General features: G+C 36.8%; 1 protein-coding gene across 1 annotated transcript in view; it reads right to left on the bottom strand.

Moving 5' to 3' along the window:
* Positions 1–26446, bottom strand: part of LOC103506141 (homeobox protein caupolican-like) — a 111862-nt gene that overhangs the window by 12879 nt on the left and 72537 nt on the right. Inside the window, exons 2-4 of the mRNA XM_008470525.1 lie at positions 19701–19819; positions 19078–19194; positions 5715–6055 (exon numbers count right to left, since the gene is read on the bottom strand). Coding sequence (XP_008468747.1) covers positions 5715–6055; positions 19078–19194; positions 19701–19819 — 577 coding nt within the window. The remainder of the gene's footprint in view (positions 1–5714; positions 6056–19077; positions 19195–19700; positions 19820–26446) is intronic.

Raw genomic sequence — 26446 nt, 5'->3', positions numbered from 1 at the left:
AGGCATCACCCCAACACCCTTCTCTTCAATATTTAAAAGCATAGTGGGAGTCTATTGCAGAGAGAGTATATCAAAGTGTATTATACCCATTATATTGCTAAAGTGCGAAGTGTGGAATCTCTTGGGGGCCTACAAGTATTATTCAAAGACGCGAAGGAAAGATTTTTTATATACCTACCTTTTTACTCTTACACAGTGACGAAAAGGAAAAAATTTGCAGAGGGCAAACGAAATTTACTTGTAATTTTTGTACAACCTGGTATAGTGGTTGCCAACTAAAGAAGTATTATTCGAACAGAAGATCATAAAAGAAATATGTACCTATGTCAAACAGTCAGATGTACAGAAAGAACCTGTTAAGAATGATCCTGGGACCAAAATCTCTTTTGCACAATCCTTTTCCTTCTAAATTAATACCTACCAATCGATGGCAAAACAAGTCATTTTAAAGTTCCAATTTCTACGTTAAGTTCAATCCTACCTAATCCAACCTTCAGAAGTCCAAGCACGCTAGAAATGAAAGGAAAACATAAATCGTCGGGCTTTTATTTAAAAGACCCTCAGTTGAAAAAGAGCTTTCAGCTTTCCTTTTTTTTTTTTCGCTTATTGCTTTCGAATGGTAATTTTCATTACGACTTAATAGAAGGGACGGAGGGATAAATGGAGGAGGGCGGGTTTTTATTAACTATTATGCAAACAAGTGTCAAACTCCGTCAGGGATTTTTATTTAAACTTTTAATCAAGTTTATCGCTCGTGTAAGCAGAAAATAAAATAGAAGAGGAATCATGATTGTTTTACATTTTTGTAAACAAAGAAATCAGTAGGGAATTCGAAAATTTTCGTTTAGGCAAAGGTGGGCTTTTTGGGCTCTCTTTTCTCCTGGCTTTTCATTTAACTTTGAGCTTTTACTAATACCTAATAATGATCTCTCTATCTATCCCTAAAGGTGTGTGTCCACACATGAGTGGACACACCTTTAAACCATCAAAGATGCTCGTCTTTAATTAAATATGATGTACCCCTCACTCTTCAACAAGCAAACGTACGATTGTGCTCTTTTTTTATTGCAGATCCGACTTGTTTGTTTTAGAACCGCAGATACCTCTATTCTTGTACGAGTACATCTTACATGCAAGCTTGAGTGATGTATCCCCAAATAATTAGTAATTACACCTTGTCAGAATAAACAACTTAATCAATCAGCAGAAAACATAATGAGCTAAAGTAGGTATGTAGGTAGATAAGTTTGTTTATTTTTTTGTTTTTTTTATATATATAATATATATATTACGGTTGTTATGTGCTTTTTTTGTTAGTTTAATTAGCACCAACACAATGAAGGAATTGGGGCGATGCATAGATACCTAATTAAAGAGATTCCGTGCAAAATATTCCAAGTTTAGCCGAACTTGAAATTAAATAAAATTGTTAGATACATACAGAACAGGACTCTAATCATAATAATTGATATTTCTCTCAAGCTAGAAAATAACGAAGGAAAATTTTAAGCTTTCCCTTTCCACCTAAAGAATAAAAGCTTGGGATTTTCTCTCCGAAATTTATTTTCATAATAATTTCAGATGTTGATAACTTTAGATGAAGTTTTTGACATCACATCAGCCTTTGTTATTATTTCCTCCAAGATTATGGTCAAACGGGATCTTACGAGTAAAACTTTTTGTAATAAGCTTTGTAAATAGATGGGTTTTTCGGGACTTTCGGGGTTTGTGTTTCATAAAATATTGTTTTACTGAATAATGTTGATGATGCTTTAATATTTTGGTATGTCCTGCATAATTTACATTTCATTCAATACTTTAATACCCAATACCCATACGTAGGTATAGCTTCAGTACAAGAGAATTTATTAGATCAGTCAATAATACTTCTTGGAAATCGCGCAACCATGGACTGCATAATTTGAACTCATAAACTTTAAACAGATCTCTCTTTGATGCTCACATTTCAATTTTTAAATCTCACTCAAGATGACTCATGTGTAGCTCTATTGAACCTAATTCATAAAATATTGTTTTACTGAATAATGTTGGTGCTTTAATATTTTGGTATGTCCTGCATAATTTACATTTCATTCAATACTTTAATACCCATGTATAGCTTCAGTACAAGAGAATTTATTAGATCAGTCAATAATACTTCTTGGAAATCCCGCAACCATAGACTGCAAAATTTGAACTCACAAACTTTAGACAAATCTCTCTTTGAGGCTCACATTTCAAATTTTAAATCTCACTCAAGATGACTCATGTGTAGCTCTATTGAACCTAATAAGTAAGATTAATTAAGCAAACCATTTCATAAAAACAATAAGTCAAACATACAAATGAAGTGAAAACATCAACAGAAGAAATCTAATCCGAGGAAGACACAAAATCTCTCACGATATGAATAAGAAGACGAACAAAAAACGAAGAATATCAAAAGAATTCGAATGAAAAGAATGGAAAACACAAAAACTTTACTCATGTAAAAAAAAAAAAGCTATACAAAAGTATTGAGAAAGTTTATATGAGAAGATAATAGTAAAGTAAATACAAACAAATAATGTGTCTGTAAACACATGAGAATCATGAGTCATGCTGAAACCGAACCCAACCAAGCTTGTAACAAAAACAATACGACTGCTGAGATTTCAAATAAGTAGATACTTCTACCTCTAGTATAAAAAAGAAATTACACAGGACAGATTTATTTTGGAAAACGAGTGACAGAGAGAATCATGAGTCATGCTGAAACCGAACCCAACCAAGCTTGTAACAAAAACAATACGACTGCTGAGATTTCAAATAAGTAGATACTTATACCTCTAGTATAAAAAAGAAATTACACAGGACAGATTTATTTTGGAAAACGAGTGACAGTAATAATGAAAACACCGATAAAGCTCGGAAAATACCGGTAAAATCAACAGTCAGTGCAATTTCTAGTACACATTCGTAGATGTACCTTTTATGGTGTCTGGTTTTCTGTTCACCAAATATTTGAGGTCATAATTGGGGAGGATAACAGTACTCTAACAATGATACAATAAAAATAATACGAGGAACAAACACTCATAAATGTGAATATGAGAATTGTTCTATACACTAGCTTATATTTATATCTAGATTGCCAATTCTATCATTTTATATGCATACAGGGTTTGATAAAGTCGCTCATGATTTTGGATAAAAGAAGGCTTCAATGCCTTGAAAGTCTTGAAACGTTGAAAAGACACTTCATACCGAAGAAAGAGAACCACTTTGATATTAATCCAGTAAATTTGGTGACTAATCTTGAAGCCAAAGAAACAATTATTTACAATAGCGATATCAAACATTGAAGGAATTGTTTCTTGTAATGTAGAATGTACGACAAAATTATGTAAGAGTACAAGACTACAAGAACAACACTTCTGGCAGCTGGCAAGACAACTTCGGCAGTTGGAATTTGCCCTGGTACAAATTGCCTTACGCCTTGACGTGTGACTAGGTGAGGGAAAAGTTGTTGCTGCCAATATTACCTTGTTCTCTGATATTGGTAAGTGGAAAGTTGTTTCTAACGATATCATCGAATGGACTAGGAATGACTAGATTTTGTTCATGTTGCAAACCTATCATTTGAATTTGAAAGTCATGGACAAAAAAGTCGTTCAGGTAATATTGGAAAAAAACAGCACGAATAGGACAGAAGAGAATGTACCTAGAAATAAGGAAATAATATATTGGACTAGCTGGAGTGTCTAGTGACTCTAGTGCATATGTTTATGAACATGGTGCCTGAATATGTAGGTACAGAAATATACAAAGGTAAATGTATTTTTTTTTTCCATGAGGACGTATTAAAAAATACTTGAAATACCATTCTTGTAGTTATGTGGGTATACATTATTACAAACAATAAAAAATAAGTTAATATAATTAGATATTAAATGCAAATTGCACAGCAACAAAAAACATTAAGGTATTTATAAATACATTTATAATAAGACGTAAGATTAGCGTATATGAAGAAAAACACGAATTTTTACAAAAAGGAATTTTTATAGTTCGAATTTCATGTACGTGAGGCATTTTATTAATCTTTTTTTATACGCCAAAGAACATGGAAAATGTGTATCATGGACTTAAAGATTTCTAACAGAAATAGAGTAGATGGAAAATTAGTGTACCATAAAAATACCATTGTTGCCATAAATCATGTTCATAATAATCGACAGCGACGCTGAAGGCCTGGCTCAACGAGCACAAGAAGAACCCCTACCCCACCAAAGGCGAGAAGATCATGCTCGCGATCATCACGAAAATGACGCTCACCCAAGTGTCGACGTGGTTCGCCAACGCGAGGAGGAGACTCAAGAAGGAGAACAAGATGACGTGGGAGCCCAAGAACAAAACGGACGATGACGATGATGCTATTATTTCTGACTGTGATGAAAAAGATAAAGATGACCTTATGATGGACGAGGAGAAAATGAAGCAACATCATCGGATGGTCAAAGGTAAGCTTTGACAACTTTCTTTGTGCAATCGAACTTGGGTAGGCAAGAGTCTCAGAAGAAGTTTTTGCTAATAAATACAATGTCCTCTCCAGCAGATATAGCCTTGCATATTCACAACATTATTGTCGCAATATGTAACTAGGGTGGTTGGTTGGTATCAAATGCTGGGAATTGATTATCAGGTCATTTTCCTCATATGTATGTAACTAAGTACGAGACATTACCACCTACGTAAAGTGAGAGAAACTGCTTCTTGAAATCTAGGAATAGAAAAAGGGGATTTAGCTAAAAACTCTCTGGTGAATGTTTCCAAATTTGATTGGTGAAGTCATACTTTGCAGCAGTATTAGGTACTTCGTCGATTCTTACTTTCCCATGTTCGATTGTAAAGTTGACAATCCCTGGTAATGGTTCACCTGGTTGTGGGCGATAAACTACTAACAAAATATGTGTGAGTGCACTGTGCCTTCATAATTTTACTCCTTTTTCTTTGGCATGGATTAAATACTCAACTTAGCTCTTCAAGACACTCGCTGGTGATCCTATCGGTTTCATTGAGTATATCAACTTATCAACTTTGCGAGTAATTTCATTGGAGTTTTCCCTACTTTTTCTCGTCTTCATTCATCTGATTCATCATGTCATTTGGTTTTCCATTTGTAATAACATGAAGTAGTTGGTATATTCTTTGTTCTTCCAGAGTATTATGACCGCTCTATTGACAACCAGATTATTTTCCTCGAATAAAATATTCACACAGGATGTTCATAAAGAAACAGAGAAGTATTTATTATAATTGAATAAACTCCTGGTGAATTTTAATTCGAATATCCTTGAAAATTTTGCCAGATCGATCAGATGTGGAACTGAGGCGCACACGGAGCGTAATTAAAGTTGCATATATCATTTTTAATTCCTTCACAGTCTTAGTGCTACTTCCATATGGTTAACCCTTGGGTGTTAAACCCTGAAGGTTCGTAGGTGGTAATGTCTCGTACTTAGTTACATACATATGAGGAAAATGACCTGATAATCAATTCCCAGCATTTGATACCAACCAACCAACCACCCTAGTTACATATTGCGACAATAATGTTGTGAATATGCAAGGCTATATCTGCTGGAGAGGACATTGTATTTATTAGCAAAAACTTCTTCTGAGACTCTTGCCTACCCAAGTTCGATTGCACAAAGAAAGTTGTCAAAGCTTACCTTTGACCATCCGATGATGTTGCTTCATTTTCTCCTCGTCCATCATAAGGTCATCTTTATCTTTTTCATCACAGTCAGAAATAATAGCATCATCGTCATCGTCCGTTTTGTTCTTGGGCTCCCACGTCATCTTGTTCTCCTTCTTGAGTCTCCTCCTCGCGTTGGCGAACCACGTCGACACTTGGGTGAGCGTCATTTTCGTGATGATCGCGAGCATGATCTTCTCGCCTTTGGTGGGGTAGGGGTTCTTCTTGTGCTCGTTGAGCCAGGCCTTCAGCGTCGCTGTCGATTCCCGGGTGGCGTTTTTTCGACGCGCTGCCAGATCGTATCCCGCGCCGTATCTGAAGACAGATGAATGGGAATGTGTTAAGAGAAAAAGTTAAATAGAACAATATGTACATGATTTAAAGATTGTCAAGACACCTAACAGCGGTCAAATTCGACACCTAACAACAGGCCAAAATAGAAAGGGTATTAGAAAGGAAATGCAAACAAGAAAAGATCTACATGCCTACCTATTCTGAACAAGACATTCTTATCAAATAAACAACAAAATCGAAGCCAGAAACGTCTGAAATCTAACTCACGTACATAATGAATGATAAATCTTTATTAAATTTATGTATCTCGATCAAGTACAATAGTGGATCCAGGATTTGGAGTGGATTGCACAAAACTCTTGTATCAATAAATACGAAAATGATAAAGAGAGTGGACATTATCTAGTGATCTTTCAGGAAGAAAAGTTTTCGTCAAGCTTCGATTGTTCCAGTGTCTCTCGCCTTTGTGAAGGGACAACATCGACCAGCTATAGAAATGGCATCCATCATGAATCAGGCTATGTATCTTGAGCTAGTGACTATAATCTCTCTATCTGTATAAGATCTAGAAGGAATGATAAGTGTAGAACAATATCAACTTCGTGCTGCATTACCGCCACACCTTCTCGAGTTTTAATATTCTCTTCGGATCGTTTCGAAAGTTAACGTTCTCTCTGTCTGTGGCTTAAGTGATTTCTTAATGTTTCGCCGTGCCATGTTCTCGAACTGAAGAAACACCAAAAGTGTCACGTTAATGAGGTTTTAAATACGCCTTTTTTCCATGCCAGTATAAAGTAGACACCTCCTCAGAAAAAAAAGAAGTAACACCTACATACATTTCTCATATATGTACACGTATATAGGGCCTCTTTGTGTATGATGTCTTCTCGCTCTTCAGGTCTTACGATGGCAATTAATTAAATGAAGCTTTATAGCTTTTTAAGAATGTACTGTGTGGCTTCTACAACAGAATTTTCAACAGAAAGGAACGAAATTTGTTTAAAATACATAGGGGTGGGCGAGTTTCTATCCAAAATGTGTGCGAAACGAAAGCAGAAGCTTACAGAGTGTTTTCTTTGCAGTGTTTTCAGAGTGTTTTAGGCATTTGTAAACCTGCTCCTGACGTTTTAGGATGGACTTTCCTAATGGAACCTATTTTGTGTTCAACCACCCTGTACATGGTTCTAAAGTACTTGAGCTCTCCCTAGCGCCCTTAATGAACAGAGAAGTAATTAGTGGAGTTGTTCTTTCATTTCTTTTCCCTTTTAATTTATGCACATGTGAAATCCATAGTCTTAGAACTTAAGTCACCTCAGAGGCAAGGGATCAGCAGGACTTACGTCGGTAGGAAAAGCCAACTTGATACGGTCATTTGAGTTCCAGCCTCATTAAAAGCCATTGTTACACGTAGGCAGATAGAATTACTTGTATGACTTGTTTATCTATGCCACAAAGTTGGCGGCGGGATTGTAGAGCCGGTACTTTGGTACTTGAAATATTTACTTGGATTGGTACTTGTGTGAAGAGTTGTAACTCGGGACGTAATGTTTTGGTCTCCGGTGATGTGTAAGCCATCTAACTTGTTCGTTTCCGCTTACGAAAGATATTGTTGAGATTAAGAATCTCCTTAGTAAAATATGTAGTACTAGTAAATAAGCTCATTTTTACTTGATAGACTACGAGTTACGAGTACGTAAAGGTCCCATCATCTTTCCTTGGAAAAATCGTTCAATGAAGCAATAAATACCCTAATCAAGTTTATCGCTCGTGTAAGCAGAAAATAAAATAGAAGAGGAATCATGATTGTTTTACATTTTTGTAAACAAAGAAATCAGTATAGGGAATCCGAAAATTTTCGTTTAGGCAAAGGTGGGCTTTTTGGGCTCTCTTTTCTCCTGGCTTTTCATTTAACTTTGGGCTTTTACTAATACCTAATAATGATCTCTCTATCTATCTCTAAAGGTGTATCCACACATAGTCGATGGCCGTCAATCGACATCGATTCACATCGATCGAAAACCGTCGACTATGAGTGGACACACCTTTAAACCATCAAAGATGATGCTCGTCTTTAATTAAATATGATGTACCCCTCACTCTTCAACAACCAAACGTACGATTGTGCTCTTTTTTATTGCAGATCCGACTTGTTTGTTTTAGAACCGCAGATACCTCTGTTCTTGTACGAGTACATCTTACATGTAAGCTTGAGTGATGTATCCCCAAATTATTAGTAATTACACCTTGTCAGAATAAACAACTTAATCAATCAGCAGAAAACATAATGAGCTAAAGTATGTAGGTAGATAAGTTTGTTTATTTTTTGTTTTTGTTTTATATATATATATATTACGGTTGTTATGTGCTTTTTTGTTAGTTCAATTAGCACTAACACAATGAAGGAATTGGGGCGATGCATAGATAATTAAAGAGATTCCGTGCAAAATATTCCAAGTTTAGCCGAACTTGAAAATAAATAAAATTGTTAGATACATACAGAACAGGTGTTCATAATTATTGCAAAACAAATATCCAGAAACCATGCACTAGAACCGTGTGCGATAAGCTAAAGCTTTTTCTGCCTACAAAATTCCGAAAACTAACGTGACGTAGGATCTAACTGTAGATACCTTGACCCTGCTAACTTCTGAATGTAAATACTAAAGACTGACTTGGAAAACAGTGAAAACACCAGAAACGTTATTGAACTTATTGGAGACTTTGCAAATTAGCAAAACTGTGTCCATAGGAAGAGGTGAGTAGATACCTTGACCCTGCTAACTTCTGAATGTAAATACTAAAGACTGACTTGGAAAACAGTGAAAACACCAGAAACGTTATTGAACTCAATGGAGACTTTGCAAATTAGCAAAACTGTCTCCATAGGAAGAGGTGGCTTGATAGACTACGAGTTACGAGTACGTAAAGGTCCCATCATCTTTCCTTGGAAAAATCGTTCAATGAAGCAATAAATACCCTAAACAGACGACACCGAGGCGAATACAATAGTCCGTCCCTTATACCTTTTTATTACTATTGTAATAATAAAGGAAGGACGGACTAAAAAGTCCCAATAAAATTGCAGTAAAAAAGAAGAAAGGAAAGAAAAACTAGCAAGAACTAGGTACAAAGGAATAAATATACGAACAATTTTCCTTCTCGGCACAGAGAGCAGAGTAAACGTGTAATAACGAAACGTTACACAGACGTGAAAAATGTGGATAGAAGACAAAAGGATAAAGTTAACAATAAAAGAGAATTAGTTGGAAAAACAAAGAAAAACGAAGGTAGAACACATGGAAACCTTGTAGCGCCATTTTGGAAAACATGAAATGCTCTACTGTGTCTGTGCGATGTCGAGCTTTCTCCATTTCTCCCAAGCTTTTCTCATGCACGAGAGAAACAAAGAGATATTTGCTAAAGTGAGATAGAGTGACAATATTGAAAACTTCGAGTGTGGTGTGAGAGGAAGATTGGAAAATATGACAGGGTTTGACAGAGAGATGCGACTTCTAACTTTGGTTTTTCGGCAACATAACATTGAACATGTTTTTCATTGTTGTAAAGCTATTTTATTTAATTAATTAAATAAGACTCGTCCATAATACGCTCATGATGTTCATCAAATACACATAGAATTGTTGAGCATTTAGGCAAAATGAGTCTTTGTTATTACAAGAAAATCGCACCTTAAAAAACTACCGTAAAACTTACCAAATTTAATCAAGTTCGTGCAAAACCCATGGCAAACAAAATACCCACGAGTCAAATCAACCACCACCAAGTACACTTCATTAAAACAAGAGAATTCTACATGGCGAATTCCATCACACCCTGAACGAATTACATGAAGGAAACATTATTGAGAGAAAAGGGAGAGACACAATGTTGGGTTAGGGAGAAAAGAGAGTATATTAACTTTTTAGGAAAGAGGATTTTGAATGGGAACGATATAATACATGCTGGGAGCGAGGAACGAGTGAGAATAGAAGGCATGGCACAGATGAACGGAAAAAGGGATGTGGGAAAGGGAAGAAAGAAAGACGTGGGGGGAAACCACTCTATAGTTTTCAGCTAAAACATTATTTAGTTTTTCCCAAGCAGGATTTTTCCCTTCCATTTTCTCCTCTTTTTTTGTTTTTATATTTTTTTTATTCACTCACTTTTCTATGCTTTTCTTTTTTTCAGAACGTCGTTTAAGTGTGTCGAGTTCACTTTTTGTGTTCTTCCTTGCTTTTGAATGTTCGCTTCGGGTGATGCCGATGGCAGTTTATCTAGTTTGTTCATTCTTCTGTATTTTTCATTGCAAATCGCATCAAGGATTACAGCCAGAACTTCTTGGATTCTCGGATATTTGTCATCCATATTAGAAAGTTTGATTCAAACTGATGAATAACTTGAACTTTCCCTAAGTCATCTAACAAAAAAAAAGACTTCCTTGACTGTCAATTTTTCTTTGCATTTCTCATCGAAGATCAAGAATGTCTATCAGTAGGATCATGTCATCGCCTGGATTTTCCTTTACTCCTTTTTTCTTCTTCTTCACCATACTGTACGTTACGAGTTGATACTTAAATTTTATTATTGCACTATTCTTATATTATGCTTTTCTCTTCTCTTTCATTCACTTCGTTTTCTTTTTGTTCTTCTTCTTTTCTGGTTATATTCGTCTAATGGGAAACTTCAGAGCATTTTTAAAAGTTTCCCTTCTTCCAGAATGGATGTTTTAGAGTTGGCTTTTCTCCTTATTTGTGTTAGATATGGTGAAGATGATGTCGAAACAAGAACTGGGAAGCAGATTTTAGTGTGTTTGCTTTTGATAACTTCAGGTTCTACTTATCTCTATGATTGTAATGAACTTGATTATCTCTTTTGACTTTTGAGTAATTTAAAATTAGGAGTATTTTCCAGTGGTCAGTTTCCCTAAAGGAAAGTACACCTATTGTTTGTTCTTTCATGTATTCCTCGGCTCTCTTGTTTCTTTATTTTCTGGTAAATCTTCTTTGGCAACCATATTTACATCTCCTCTCCATTTATGTACATTCGGACTCACTGCAACTTTTAGGCATGTCTGTATATTGATTTCCATAAAGCTTTTGATAATCTCTTTACTTTACTCATGGTCCCACCCACTTTTCATTTGTTCAGCAAAGTTTTTTCCATGTACAACGTACCGCGCGCCGCTCCGCTTTTTTCTCTCGAAATAATGATGTGGTTTTTATGAAAGAAAATGAGGGAAGAAGGAGGAGGGTGAAGAAAGTTTGTACTTTTTATTATCTTAAAGTTTGCTTTAATAAAGTTTTCCTTTTGTAAATTTTCTTTATTTCAAGTAGAGGGAAGAGGATGATGTGGTTGCAGGCACGGATTGAGTCTGTGGTTCTGGTGATACTTTGTCTGATACCTTCAGGGGGACCTCAGGGAACATGTGAGGGTCCATTGTTCTCTTCCATTCTACATCTTCTTATTCTCTCTTCCGTCCACTCCAAATTTTTTATGCCTTTCCATATTGCCCGTATTCCTTTTATTAGCCTCGTCTGTTTCTACTTTGTTATTTTCCATATTAGCTACCAATATTTTATTTAATTTCAAATTGTTCTTGTTACTATATTATTTCCTCTTTTGAAATTATTTCTTTTTCAGGACGGTTTTGGCGTTCTCCCCCTGCGGTCTCCGCCCCTGATATTGATATTGTTGCTAGGAGAAGCTTGTAATCTACTTCATGCTGCCATTATGCTGCTATCGTGTTAGCTCTGCTGTAATGCTGCTCGTACTTTTCCTAAGCCAAAGCTTAACGGAAGTGCATTATTGTAGTCTCCCGTCTTTTCATTATGGTACTGTGCTTGATGTCTTTTCCCTTCATTATGGTACTCTTACTCTGCTTGATGTCTCTTCCCTTCATTATGGTATTGTGCTTACTGTTTCTTCTCTTTATTATGGTACTGCGCTTATACTGACTGTCTTTTCTTTTTCATTATGGTACTGTACTTACTGTTTTTTCTCTTCATTGTGGTACTGTCTTCTATACACCTTCATTATGGATTATGGTACTGAATTCGCAGTCTCTTCCCTCCATTACAGTACGATAATCTTGCCTTTGTAGGACTTCTGGACTTGGACAATATCAGGTATGGGATTAAGAAATCCATTAACAGATTAGAGAACAACGAAGAAAAAAAAAATGGTCTAAAGAAATAGTTTACAGGGAATCAATTTTATTAACATCTTCTCATGATGAAAATTTGAAAATAACAGCTACCTACTTGTAAACAACGGAAGAAGGTGGAAAATCAATTGAGAATGTTAATGCTCAAATCAGTGGAATAAAACTACATAAACGTATCTCGAATTCTCCAAGAAGAGGTGAAAGATAATTGAAAGAATAAGGGGGAGTAGCGCTCCAGGGGTAGATAGGAATCAAAAGTTAAAAAAGAGAAGAGCGTTTTATCAGCTGAAGCACATGACTGACAGTGGAGGAGGAGGAAGAGGAGGGTGCACCTCCATCTACTTGAATTTCATTCAATTTGGAAACATCACCCGCAGAATGCTTCCTCGTTTATTTATTTTTATTTTATTTACAATCAATGGATGTGGATAGTGGTGAAGGGAACGAAGCTTTTTTTCGGGAGGCATTGAAACTGGCTTTCGCAGATTTTCCTTTGATTTTCCACCCCCGTGGCAAAGGGAAAGGAATGTTTGGGAGGGATTGCAACCATGCTCTTGCCAAGTTTCCTTGACTTTCATGGAACAGTTTTTTTTCTATTGATTGATTTTTTTTTTTTTTTTTTTTTTTTTGAACCTAGATGGGAAATTTTGCTCTGAAAGGACAAATAAAATTATCATTCAAAATGATCTGTAAACACACATTGGAGCTTTGGGCATGGAAGTAGCAAATTTTATCTGTTCTGGGCTTCTAAGAGAAATACCCCCAAGAAAAATACCCAATTTTCACTCGTGTCTCTCTCCTTTTCCAATCAATACAAGAGAGAGCACCGGCATAGGAAAATTAATTTGAATACCTCTTTCTATTAAAACAGAAAGATTAGCAGGAATTGAATTATTTACATCCCGAAGTTTATCAATAATGCTGACTCCAACACCTAATAAGAGGGGGAAGATACAGATGGTAAATTGAGGGGTTGGAAAATAGCTGAATAGCTCTATTAGGGGAACACCCGAAATACAAAGAAGATTTTGACTTTGAACTCCCCAGGGGGGGATGGGGAGAAGGGGAGAGGGGTTGGCACAAAAGTGAAATACGAAACCTCGATAATAAACACGCGGAATGCCCAGTGGCGTAGCTGAACTTATTTAATGTTTTATTGACTTCAAGAATTAAAACAAGTAGAAAATTGGTGGAGATGCCAAAGCTCGGAAAATTAGTGGAGGCACCAGAACTTGGAAAATTGGTGGAGATGCCAAAACTACACTACAAGTATCTTCTCTAACCTGTCTTCTTCCCCATATCTCTTAGTACGCCACTGACAGTTTATAGGGAGGGGGGCACTAATATATAGAGGGAGGGGAGGGAAGTAGATATAGGGGGAGAGAGAGGAGAGCGTAAATATTCTACATAAATAAATAATTAATAGCCTGAACCCGGCATCTGTTACTCTCAGGAGGACATAAAATAGGCACTACTATCTCTCTCTTTCTCTTTCTATCACCATTTTCCTCTGTCTCTCTCCCTCCCTCCCTCTCTCCTTTTGTATCTCCCTTCATCTCTCTAATAGCTACAAGTATCTAGATTTCATTTATCTCTCCATAGAAAATTCAATGTTCTAAGTCCAAGTTCTACGAAGGTGCTTTTTTTTCCTGAGATTCCTAAGTATATCAATTCATCAGTGAATACATGAGTAGATACAAACATATAATATTAGGAATAATAAACTCACCACAAAATGTTGAAAAAGAACACCAATTTTTTGATTCCCCAAAATTTTGTTTCTCTGACCCTTTTCTTTTTTGAACCCCCTTCAGTTACCCAGCCCTTTGATAAAGAAGCAAGGGGGCGTAACAGCATGGGGGAAAGCGGTCTACGTCGCTAGGGAAAATTGGAAAGCATGGAAAATAGGAAACCCTCTGCCGTCTAAACACTGCGCAGGGCACGGGCAAAACTTTGTACTCTATCTTGTCAGGAAATGTTTGAGCTTTTGTTTTACTTTCTTTTTTAATGCTTTGGGAGAAAAAACCTGTGTTTCTTTTGTGTTTTGTAAGTTGAAAACAATGAGGACGAATAATGGCTTAACTTGGGCCGTGCGTTCCACCAAGTTCAGGACAGTTTGAGAAAGAAAACAACTTCGGAAAAAAAAAACTTGAATGTGAAGATTTTTTTCGCCAATTTTACAATTTCCCTTCCTCCCTCCCTATTTCGTTTATTTTTAATGATGTCATTATTGTACCCTGAAACTTTTTTTTTCTTGCCTCCAGAAATAAGAAATTTTAAAATTGTTTTCAAATAGGTATTACTTTAATTTTTCATTACCAACTTGAACGTATTAAAATCTGCTTTCAGGGATTGAAAAAAATGCCCGAAATTTGAAGTTCTCGAATAAACTTGTCCTGAAATTAAAACTTTTTTTCTGCCATGGGTAGGTCTGTGAATCAAAACTTATTTTTCCTGAAGCTGGATTTGGACCCCAAACAAGTGTCACCCCTCCGGATATCAGAGCCGACTTATTAAATATCATAAACACCAGGCACTAATCCTCACCAGGGGCGGAGGGTGTGGGGGTGTACTCACTTCAGAGGCGTAGCGTCAGTAGGACGATGGGGTGATTTCCACAAAACTCATCAGAATCAGATCAAACTTGTGAATTTAACTGTTTCATTAGTGGAGATGCTAAAATTTCCTTTCTAATTTTCTATTTATTGCGACAGAGAGAGAGAGAAAGAAAGAGGAGATGCCAAAACTACCCTCCTAATTTTCTAGTTAGTGGAGATACCAAAATTTCCTTAGGTACTGATTTTCTTGTTTAGTGGAGATGCCTAATTTCAAAACTTTCTAATCCACCTGTAATACTTTTTCAAAAGTCTTACAGGCATTAAACTCTTTCTGATTCCAGCACTGGTTTCAAAATATTTCGCGAAGGATGAAAAGTGGAGGGGGAGGGAGGAAGGAGGGGAAGGAGAATGGAGGAGGGGGTGAAGTTAATGAATAGAAACCCGCGTTCACCCCCCTACTCTTACCTCCCTTATGATATGCATCACTCCTCCCCCCTCCTCTCTCTCTCTCTCTAATATCCTGTGGGATTTCTCAGTCCAGGGTATGGATTCCCCGAAACACCTCTCTCTCTCACTCATCCCATCAGGGGATTGGGATTTCAAAGGGGATCGCGGGAGATTGCACTTAATTTTGACGTCAAGAAAAAGAACAGGGAGATTGGATTGACCTTGGCTTGGATCCCAATACAAGAACATAACTTTAGCCAGGCTATGAACTAACAAAAGAGCCATGTAGAGAGAGAGAGAGAGAGAGAGAGAGAGAGAGAGAGAGAGAGAGAGAGAGAGAGAGAGAGAGAGAGAGAGAGAGAGAGAAGAGGAAGATGTCAAGAACCTTTTTAAACTTGCGACGTTAAAATTAGTGGGTGTTATTCTGTTATTATCATTATTTCATAATATTTTGATTTTAGACGTGGTCGATATCAGGAGTTTATTGGTCTACCCATGGCAAAAAAAAAGTTTTAATTTCAGGACAACTTTATTCGAGAACTTCAAATTTCGGGCATTTTTTTCAATCCCTGAAAGCAGATTTTAATACGTTCAAGTTGGTAATGAAAAATTAAAGTAATACCTATTTAAAAACAATTTTAAAATTTCTTATTTCTGGAGGCGAGAAAAAAAAAAAAGTTTCAGAGTACAATAATGACATCATTAAAAATAAACGAAATAGGGAGGGAGGAAGGGAAATTGTAAAATTGGCGAAAAAATCTTCACATTCAAGTTTTTTTTTTCCGAAGTTGTTTTCTTTCCCAAACTGTCCTGAACTTGGTGGAACGCACGGCCCAAGTTAAGCCATTCTTCGTCCTCATTATTTTCAACTTACAAAACACAAAAGAAACACACGTTTTTTCTCCCAAAGCATTAAAAAAGAAAGTAAAACAAAAGCTCAAACATTTCCTGACAAGATAGAGTACAAAGTTTTGCCCGTGCCCTGCGCAGTATTTAGACGGCAGAGGGTTTCCTATTTTCCATGCTTTCCAATTTTCCCTAGCGACGTAGACCGCTTTCCCCTATGCTGTTACGCCCCCTTGCTTCTTTATCAAAGGGCTGGGTAACTGAAGGGGGTCCAAAAAAGAAAAGGGTCAGAGAAACAAAAAATAGAAAATTAGAAGGGTAGTTTTGGCATCTCCTCTTTCTTTCTCTCTCTCTCTCTCTGCCGCAATAAATAGAAAATTAGAAAGGAAATTTTAGCATCTCCACTAACTAAACAATTAAAGTCACAAGTTTGATCTGATTCTGATGAGTTTTATGGAGATCACCCCATCGTCCTACTGACGCTACGCCTCTGAAGTGAGTACACCCTCTCACCCTCCGCCCCTGGTGAGGATTAGTGCCTGGTGTTTATGATATTTAATAAGTCGGCTCTGATATCCGGAGGGGTGACACTTGTTTGGGTTTTATTTAATGAAAATAACGGGAGATAAAAATCATTGGATTATGAAACACTATCTGCATACTTGGGTATTTTTGTATATTTTTTCGCAGTTTTTATTGTTGTTGTTTTAAAACTTTTTTCCCCTTTTTTGTGTTCCTTAAATTGACCAAGGACCAAGTATATATCCCCATTCAAACTGATCCCTCTCGATTACCAGACAAGATCTTTGAAAAGCAATATACCGACTGCTAAAGTCATTCGAGACATTACAAAGGCTACCTCACCTATATTTGTCTTTTTTTACTTTTTTTTTTACTGAAAACAGATCAAGAATTAAAAGGCAATCCACTAAGTAGACAATAGGAATTTTTGGCATCTCAACTACATAACATACTTCATTCGTACAACTATGAAATTTAACAATAGACAATCAACTAACCACAAGAGAAACCCTCTTCCTTATCCGGAGGGGTGACACTTGTTTGGGTTTTATTTAATGAAAATAACGGGAGATAAAAATCATTGGATTATGAAACACTATCTGCATACCTACTTGGGTATTTTTTGTATATTTTTTCGCTGTTTTTATTATTGTTATTTTAAAACTTTTTTCCTCTTTATTGTGTTCCTTAAATTGACCAAGGACCAAGTATATCCCCATGCAAACTGATCCCTCTCGATTACCAGACAAGATCTTTGAAAAGCAATATACAGACCGACTGCTAAAGTCATTTGAGACATTACAAAGGCTACCTCACCTATATTTGTCTTTTTTTTTTTTAATACTGAAAACAGATCAAGAATTAAAAGGCAATCCACTAAGTAGACAATAGGAATTTTTGGCATCTCAACCACATAACATATTTCATTCGTACAACTATGAAATTTAACAATAGACAATCAACTAACCCCAAGAGAAACCCTCTTCCTTCCCCCCCACAAGACGCAAGGGTTACACATGCAGGATCAGGAAAAGGAAACGGAGAATCACTTATGCAACTCGTTATAGGACTGCCACAACAACAAAAACAACAACAGTAACAACAACAACAACAACAACAACAACAACAACAACAACAACAACAAAGACAGCAATAATAACAGTACCTAACAACAACAGCAACAATAACAACAACAAAAGGGAAATCTGAGTGAGCGTGTGTTCCTCAATTGAAATCGAGTTAAAAAAGATATAAATTTCTTGCGCCTTTCCGAATTTCTTCCCCCTTCTTCCTTGATTCTCCCCTCCTTCCTTAATTCTCCCTCTCCCACTCTTCCCTAATCCTTCCAACTCTCAAGCCTTTTCCTGCCTCCCGCCTTGCACCTTTATTTGAGGGGAAGAAGGATGAATCTTTTACCCTTTAAGACTCTCTTACCTCCAATCTTTTCCCTCCTTTCTTTCTACCTTCCTTTTCCTGTCTCTTCTTCCTAGTTTCTCTCTTCCTTTCTCTCAACGTTTCTTTGTTTACCCTGTTTCTTCTTCTCTAAGTCATCTGCCCTACTACTGTTTTCGTTTCCTTCTCCTCCCTCTCTCTCTTTCTCTCTCTCTCTCTCTCTCTCTCTCTCTCTCTCCATCTCTCTCTCTCTCTTCTTTCTAGTTTCTCTCTTTCTTTATCTCAACCTTTTTGCCCTGTTTCTTCTTCTCTAAGTCACCTGCCCTACTACCTACTGCCTTTTTCTCTTCTCCTTCCTCTTCCTCTCTCTCTCTCGCTCTCCCTCCCTATTCTTCTCCTCTCTCCATCGCTCCTCTATCCCCAAGTTCAAAGTCCCTCTCCCTCTTGTGTCTTCTCCGATTTTAGAAACTATTTGAGCAATGAGCGAAAGACATTGTGCTTGCACGTGGCGGGTGTACTTAATCTTGTGACATTTGCGTAAGCCCTCACCGTAAGCCGAAAGCCCTTGGAAAAATGAATTATGAAAAGTCAGAGAAGCTCGGGCTAAAGCTCGCCAAGTGCACAATTTCTGAGGATAACTTTTCATTCCAACCAAAGAGGTTTTTCGTAAGTTTCCACTATGTAAGTTAGTTTCCGAAAGCTTTTATGCAGGTATTCTTGGTATTTATGGTAGAGAATTGTTACTTTTTTGTTAATAATATTAAGTATATTTTATGTTAAGTTAATATGTATTGTATATTGTACTACACAGGTAAATTGTTTTATGTGCAATCAAAATAAATAAAAATAAAATATAAAAATAATAATGCCATAGAAAATACAGGCACTAACGTCATGCACCCTTATGAACCTTTGTGTTTATTTATTTGTTAGGTTTTGTCAAAAAAATATCTAAATAAATCAAATTGTTTGATAAATTATTAGGTCTTTCGCCGAGTGGTAATGGCGGAATAAAGAAAAGATATCCATCCTTTTTATCTGCTATTACCATTCGGCGAAAGCTAAAGCCGCTAAAACAACATAAATAGGCCGAATAAGGTGGTTGGTAAACTTACCCATACGCAGCTAAGGTGGGATCATACGGGTAGTACCCTGTAGAGGACTGTAGACCTGCGCTGGTCCAGGCGCTCATTTCGGCCGATGTGGCACCCTCCTTCAGGGCGTAGGGGTTGCTCTGAAAACAGAAGATAAGTTGGAATTAGATTTGGAACCGAAATCCTTCCTATAGCATACGGATCCTTGGCAGAATAGGGCAATGTGAAGTACCTACATATTATTATGAACTATTTATTCTTATGTTTAAAAGACAAAATACCCTTCGGATTTTTTTTTTTTCGAATAAGTGTTCTTGATTCTGGAATTTAGTTTTGCGGGCATTCGTTGCTGGATGCTAAATGTCTACAACTCTCTAGTTCTGTACCCATTTAGAAGCCATAGAAAATACAGGCACTAACGTCATGCACCCTTATGAACCTTTGTGTTTATTTATTTGTTAGGTTTTGTCAAAAAAATATCTAACTAAATCAAATTGTTTGATAAATTACTAGGTCTTTCGCCGAGTGGTAATGGCAGAATAAAGAAAAGATATCCTTTTTATCTGCCATTACCATTCTGCGAAAGCTAAAGCCGCTAAAACAACATAAATACCTAGGTCTCATAAGGTCGTTGGTAAACTTACCCATACGCAGCTAAGGTGGGATCATAGGGGTAGTACCCTGTGGAGGACTGTAGACCTGCGCTGGTCCAGGCGCTCATTTCAGCTGATGTGGCACCCTCCTTCAGGGCGTAGGGGTTGCTCTGAAAACAGAAGATAGTTTGGAATTAGATTTGGAACCGAAAGCGTAGGGATCCTTCCTATAGTATACGCTATACGGATCCTTGGCAGAATAGGGCAATGTGAAGTACATATTATTATGAACTATTTATTCTTATTTTTAAAATACAAAATACCCTTCGGAATTTATTGTTTTTTTTCGAATAAGTGTTCTTAATTCTGGAATTTAGTTTTGCAGGCATTCGTTGCTGGATGCTAAATGTCTACAACTCTGTAGTTCTGTACCCATTTTAGAGGAGTCGAGTAGGCATGGAAATGTAATTTATTTAGAAATGTTAGAATAATTATAATTCCGGGAACGATTTATTGGAACAACACCGAAATGTCAACAATAACAGGACAGAACAACAGGACGTTCCTAACCTAATTAACAAATATGAACGAATGTGCATGGCAAAGAAATTCCAACCTAACAACTGTGGTGACAAGGTGACAAAATCTAATTAGTTCGGGAATTTATGCCTTGTAAAATCAAAAACCCGAATCGAGAGCATATTAGGAAACGTTTCTGATGACATTATCCGTCAACATCTGGTCTTAGCAGGGCCTTTGACAGCCTAACCGGGTCCAGGGGCAAATGCCAACGATGGATCTTATGGGTCCCTTCTTGCATTTATTTTCTTCTTATACAACAAAAAAGAATACTTTGTAGGTAGTTTTAGCCAGATCAGGAGCTGTCATTTCCAGGCCCCCTTAAGGAGACCGTGCCTGCCTAAGTCAAAATGGGACCGGGCGAACCCCTGCCACCCCACCCTGAGAACACCCCTGTGTCTCTGTCTGGAGGTGTAGAAGAAAAATTGGTGAACCCGAAACTAGAGATTTTGAGATTCTGGGGATTGTTTTGAAATTTGGACCCCTCCCCCGAGGGTTTAAAATATCAAAGTGTTTCTGCCTCTGGTATTTCCTTTACTAATGGATGTAGTTAGTTAGTGTCGCTTTTGTAGTCGTTTATCCCCACCCTGAGAACACCCCTGTGTCTCTGTCTGGAGTTGCAAAAGAAAAATTGGTGAACCCGAAACTAGAGATTTTGAGATTCTGGGGATTGTTTTGAAATTTGGAACCCCTCCCCTGAGGGTTTAAAATATCAAAGTGTTTCTGCCTCTGGTGTTTCCTTTACTAATGGATGTAGTTAGTTAGTGTCGCTTTTGTAGTCGTTTAGGGTTCACTCATATTCATGTCATCTTGAAAAATAGGGGAATGTGGGACAATGTTGGCACCTTTTTGGATAATGAGTCACTCCGAAAGTGTTCCCCTTCCATCAGTTTCTTCCTAAAGTCCGCTACTGGATTTCAAATTTCCAGAGAAACTCTTTTGAATACGTGAAACTATGTCAGCTTTGAAATATTTTCGTCACAAACGGAAACAAGTCATAACATTTTTTTTTTTAACATGACAAAAAAATATCACCCAGAGTCATAGATCGCTAACCGATACGCCAAAGAGGAATAGGAAGGAAGACCATTCTTTAAATTGTTTCAACTACAAAAAAAAAAAAAAACCAAAAAAGAAAAAGGAAGAAAAACCATTTTTTAAATTTTTAAAAAAAAAAAAAAAAAAAAAAAAAAAAAAAAAAAAAAAAAAACAGCCCAAATGACCTGATGCACAAAAGAACGACATTATCAAAAATTTCAACGATTTGCAACGTCCCGTCTTAGGTGAATAAAATACAAAAGAAATAACAATTAATAAACATGAAATAAAACCAGCAACAAAAAACAATGATCACATTGAAAAAAGAAGAAAAAACAGTTTGTGTACAAATTCCTTAGGGCCACAGGTGTCTGCTAATATTGGTCTAATGGTAAGTAGTCATTCCAGATAAAGCACAGGTGTTGCGAATGCTGATAGCAATAACGAAAAAAAAAACAAGGAGAGAGGTTGTCAAATTGTCAGACAAGTTTGATTAGAATAGTGAAGAATTTTATCGCCCAATTATATTCAAACATGAAGATAAAAATATTTGGAACAAAGAATTTTGGTTTGAAAAAAGTGTAGAAAAAAAATGTTGAGGTACGCACTAAGCAGACTTGATTAGAATAGTGAAGAATTTTATCGCCCAATTATATTCAAACATGAAGATAAAAATATTTGGAACAAAGAATTTTGGTTTGAAAAAGGTGTAGAAAAAAAAATGTTGAGGTACGCACTAAGCAGACTGCTCATGATAAAAACAGTTGCCTAGGTTAGGCCCATAGAAAAATGGATCCATAGTCCATAGTTATGGAAGTGAAGATGAGATAGGTACTAAAACTAAAAGCCATGGCTGCATGGCTCCCAACAAGCTGAAGAACTTGGCCAAAATGCTAACCACAGTATATGAATGACAGGCACAAAGGAAATAGAGATACGTAAAAGAAAAGTAAGAAAAGAAGGGAAAGATAGATTTCATAGACGGGAAGCGAACTTGTGAAGAATGTGAAGGAATCACTGAAAGATTTACGACGTTCGTATCTTAAAAGCTCTCTAGCGAATAGCAAAACAGATATATTAACGCAAATCAATTCAATGAACAAGAAGATAAGGAAGATGATGATAAAGAGGAATAGAATGGAAAGGAAGAGGGATAAGACACTGAGAACAAAGAAGAGTGGGAGAAAGAAGAGAGCAAAGAAGAAGAGTGAGAAAAATGGACGAGGATTTCAGGGTGAAGAAGATACTTTAAGCCATGTTGGCTGTTGGCGTTTCAATGAAAGATAAATGAATGAGTTTGGCACACTCAAATAAATGGTAAAATAAACAGTAATAAAAAACTAATGAGTAAACAGATAGAAGATAGGGCTGGAGGACAGCAAAGGACAAAAAACAAGTTTCAGTACACAACCGAAGTAAATAAGAAGAAACAAGCTAATATTTCAATTATCAGTTCCATAAAGTTAGGCCCATAGAAAAATGGATCCATAGTCCATAGTTATGGAAGTGAAGATGAGATAGGTACTAAAACTAAAAGCCATGGCTGCATGACTCCCAACAAGCTGAAGAACTTGGCCAAAATGCTAACAACAGTATATGAATGACAGGCACAAAGGAAATAGAATTATGTAAAAGAAAAGTACGAAAAGAAGGGAAAGATAGATTTCATAGACGGGAAGCGAACTTGTGAAGAATGTGAAGGAATCACTGAAAGATTTACGACGTACGTATCTTAAAAGCTCTCTAGCGAATAGCAAAACAGATATTAACGCAAATCAATTCAATGAACAAGAAGATAGGGAAGATGAAGAAAAAGAGGAAGAAAAAATAGAAAGAAAGCGGGATAAGACAGTGAGAACAAAGAAGAGTAGGAGAAAGAAGAGTGCAAAGAAGAAGAGTGAGAAAAATGGACGAGGATTTCAGGGTGAAGAAGATACTTTAAGTCAAGTTGGCTGTTGGCGTTTCAATGAAAGATAAATGAATGAGTTTGGCACACTCAAATAAATGGTAAATAAACAGTAATAAAAAAATCTGGTGTGAACATCACACGACTTTCCTTATCCTATTGAATGATGCTTATTTGAGTGTTCTTTTACCCTAACTTTTACAATATCTCTAACCATTTTGTCGCTATAGCTGAAAACCGCCAAAATCGGTCGAAATCTCTCCAAAAGCGGTCAAAATACCGCCAAGCGCAGCAACCATCTCAACCAAACGTTTTGTGTTGCATCCTTGTCACATTTGTGAACTACATACCAAATTTCAAGTCTCTAGCTCATGCCGTCCCCGAGATATTGTTAAATTACACCGAAAACCGCCAAAAAGCAGTAAAATGCCGCCAAGCGTTACACCGGTCTTAACCAAAAGTTTCGTGTCGCATCCTTGTCACATATGACATCTACATACCAAATTTCAAGTCTCTAGCTCTTACCGTTCTCGCTAACTTTTACAATATCTCTAACCGTTTTGCCGCTTTAGCTGAAAACTGTGAAAACCGCCAAAATCGGTCGAAATCTGTCCAAAAGCGGTCAAAATACCGCCAACCGCAGCACCTATCTCAACTAAACGTTTTGTGTTGCATCCTTGTAACATTCGTGAATTACATATTAAATTTCAAGTCTCTAGCTCATACCGTCCCCGAGGTATTGTTAAATTACACCGAAAACCGCCAAAAAGCGGTAAAATGCCGCCAAGCGTTGCACCGGTCTTAACCGAAAATTTCGTGTTGCATCCTTGTCACATTTGACAGCCAAATTTCAAGTCTCTAGCTCTTATTGTTCTCGAGATATTTTGTTTACAGACAGACACGGACCAATGGCTGAAACTTTGGATTTAGGCTCTAGGGACCTCAAAACGTGTTTTGGCACTAAAAACTGACCATCGAAAATTTGACCCGATTACATTACTTTCCTTCCTATAGGATAAGGAAAGTAAAAAACTAATGAGTAAACAGATAGAAGATATGAATGGAGGACAGCAAAGGACAAAAAACAAGTTTCAGTACACAACCGAAGTAAATGAGAAGAAACAAGCTAATATTTCAATTATCAGTTCCATAAATTCAAAGAAGATAAAAAACTAGATATACCTACGAGTACTCGTACTTACGAGCAGTTTATCTATCTTCAAGCAAAAAAAAAAACAGGGGTCAAAGTGTTATTACAAATACCACCCCTCTCTCCTTATTCAGTATATCCTTAATCTTACACCACTCACCAGATTCTATAAATCAAGGAAACTCCCTAAGGCATCCTGAACAGAAGTTCCCAGGTCTTGGGTTACATACACACATCCAGAGCATTTTGAAAAAGTCCCTAAAGTGTCTACATTGGTAAAACATGTGATTTTCGGGACTTTGTCGGTCTGGAATCCTAGATACCTATCAGATGTAATGTGGAAAAAGACATCACCGGTAGTCAGTGATTTCTGAGATACACACTTTGTAGGTATTTGGATTACATGTCAGCACAAGAATATTCAGGAGAGTAGATTTATCACAAAAGTCATCTGTAGACTTGAAAAGTGACTTACACAACAAAATACTAGAGAATGTGACAGATTCTCATTCTCCCACAGATCCAGTCAAAAATGGTACCTATATGGATATCCAAATTAAAGTGTTTCAAGCACACAAATTAAATTTTTAGATCTCGTAATAATAAATAATTAAAAAAGAAAATGAAAATTAATCAATCAGTAGGCGCTACAACCCGGATTGGGCCTTGGCCTCCTCAACGATAAAAAAAAAAAAAAAAAAATGAAAATCACCACAGTAAAATATCCATTTTTCGTCAACAACTTTCACCGGGTCCACCCTGTAGGAGTAATCTGATGGTTTATCGACTGTTAAGTCTCCCTTTGTCACCCAATCACCAAGACTATTAACAGCTCGGACCCCCAGAACAATTCTACAGTAATACCCACACAGGATTTGAACTAAAATAAACACTTCGGACACATGGGTTTGAAATACTTTTTCTTTTAGCTCATTATTAAGATTAAGACGACTTAAAATTGAACTTTTTTCAACTAGGTACCAAGTTACCAGCCTACTTTATGCTAGGCCTAAGGTATCACTGTACTAGTTATAGTATTGTCAAGATGTGAGTTCCGTAGAGACTAGAGATCTTGGAGTAGGTGGTAAAAGCTGACAGATTATTAGAAAGGAAAAGATTGGAAAGACGTCTTATTTTGTGACCACCAAGGTAGTAAGAGGTGCCCACCTGACATAGCCCACCAGAGGAAAATACTGGAAGAAGAATAGAAGACTTGGAATAATGTAGAACAGAGTACCTATTGGTGGGTGTGCCAAAACTACCGATTCTAGTCTTGGCGATTTCGCCAATAAAACCTTTTGAACAACAAACCCAACAGAATTCAAATGCATTTTACTGCTATCAATAAATTGTCTTTATTTTTGTACTTACGTAGGTTATATCTCTAATCAGTAGGCTTATAATGCGTTCAAACCGGCGACCTTTTGGTTGTAAATCGACGTCTCCACCACAGAGAAAGAGGGAGAACGGAGTGCGATTTCTCCGTCGATTTTATTGTCTCCAGAAGAAACAAGAATAGAGAGATCTCTTTATTTCTCAGAGAATTAGAATTATTATTCCAGATTAGAATGGTATAAATACATGACTTAACTTATTGTATCGACTTATGCCAGGGGATGGGTTTAGAGATTCGAATGAGGTTTAAGGACAAAACCATACAACTATACTGCATGTGCTTGGAGATTTTTGCTCTTTAAGATAATTGGTTTCTCTTGAAATTAAGGAAAGATTAGATTTCAACTTTTGTGGATATCACAACATTACTAAGTGCCTCCTTTGCAATAAATTTCCATATTTCAATAATATTTTTACACTGGTATTGCCGCCACTGGTCGCTACTCGATGAAAGTAGCTACTCAATTGTCCTCACGAGTGCACCCCGAACTCCAAGTACAGAGTCGTAAAACTTTGGCCCCACCGGGAACCGAACCCGGGACCTTCGGAGTGTAAGCCTAATAGTGTGATACCCACTCGGCCAAGGAGGCTACTAATACAGTGACGTGACATTAAACTCGTTAAATATCTTTTAAAAACTACTTTATTTCAACGTGAATGAATTTTCAATCTGATTCCATAAAAAAAAAAAAAAAAAAAAAAAAAAAAAAAAAAAAAAAAAAAAAAACA

This window comes from Diaphorina citri, unplaced genomic scaffold, assembly GCF_000475195.1.
Source record: "Diaphorina citri unplaced genomic scaffold, Diaci psyllid genome assembly version 1.1 scaffold218, whole genome shotgun sequence".
In the NCBI taxonomy this organism is placed as follows: Eukaryota; Metazoa; Arthropoda; class Insecta; order Hemiptera; family Psyllidae; genus Diaphorina; species Diaphorina citri.
This window is presented reverse-complemented; position numbering and strand designations above follow the sequence as displayed.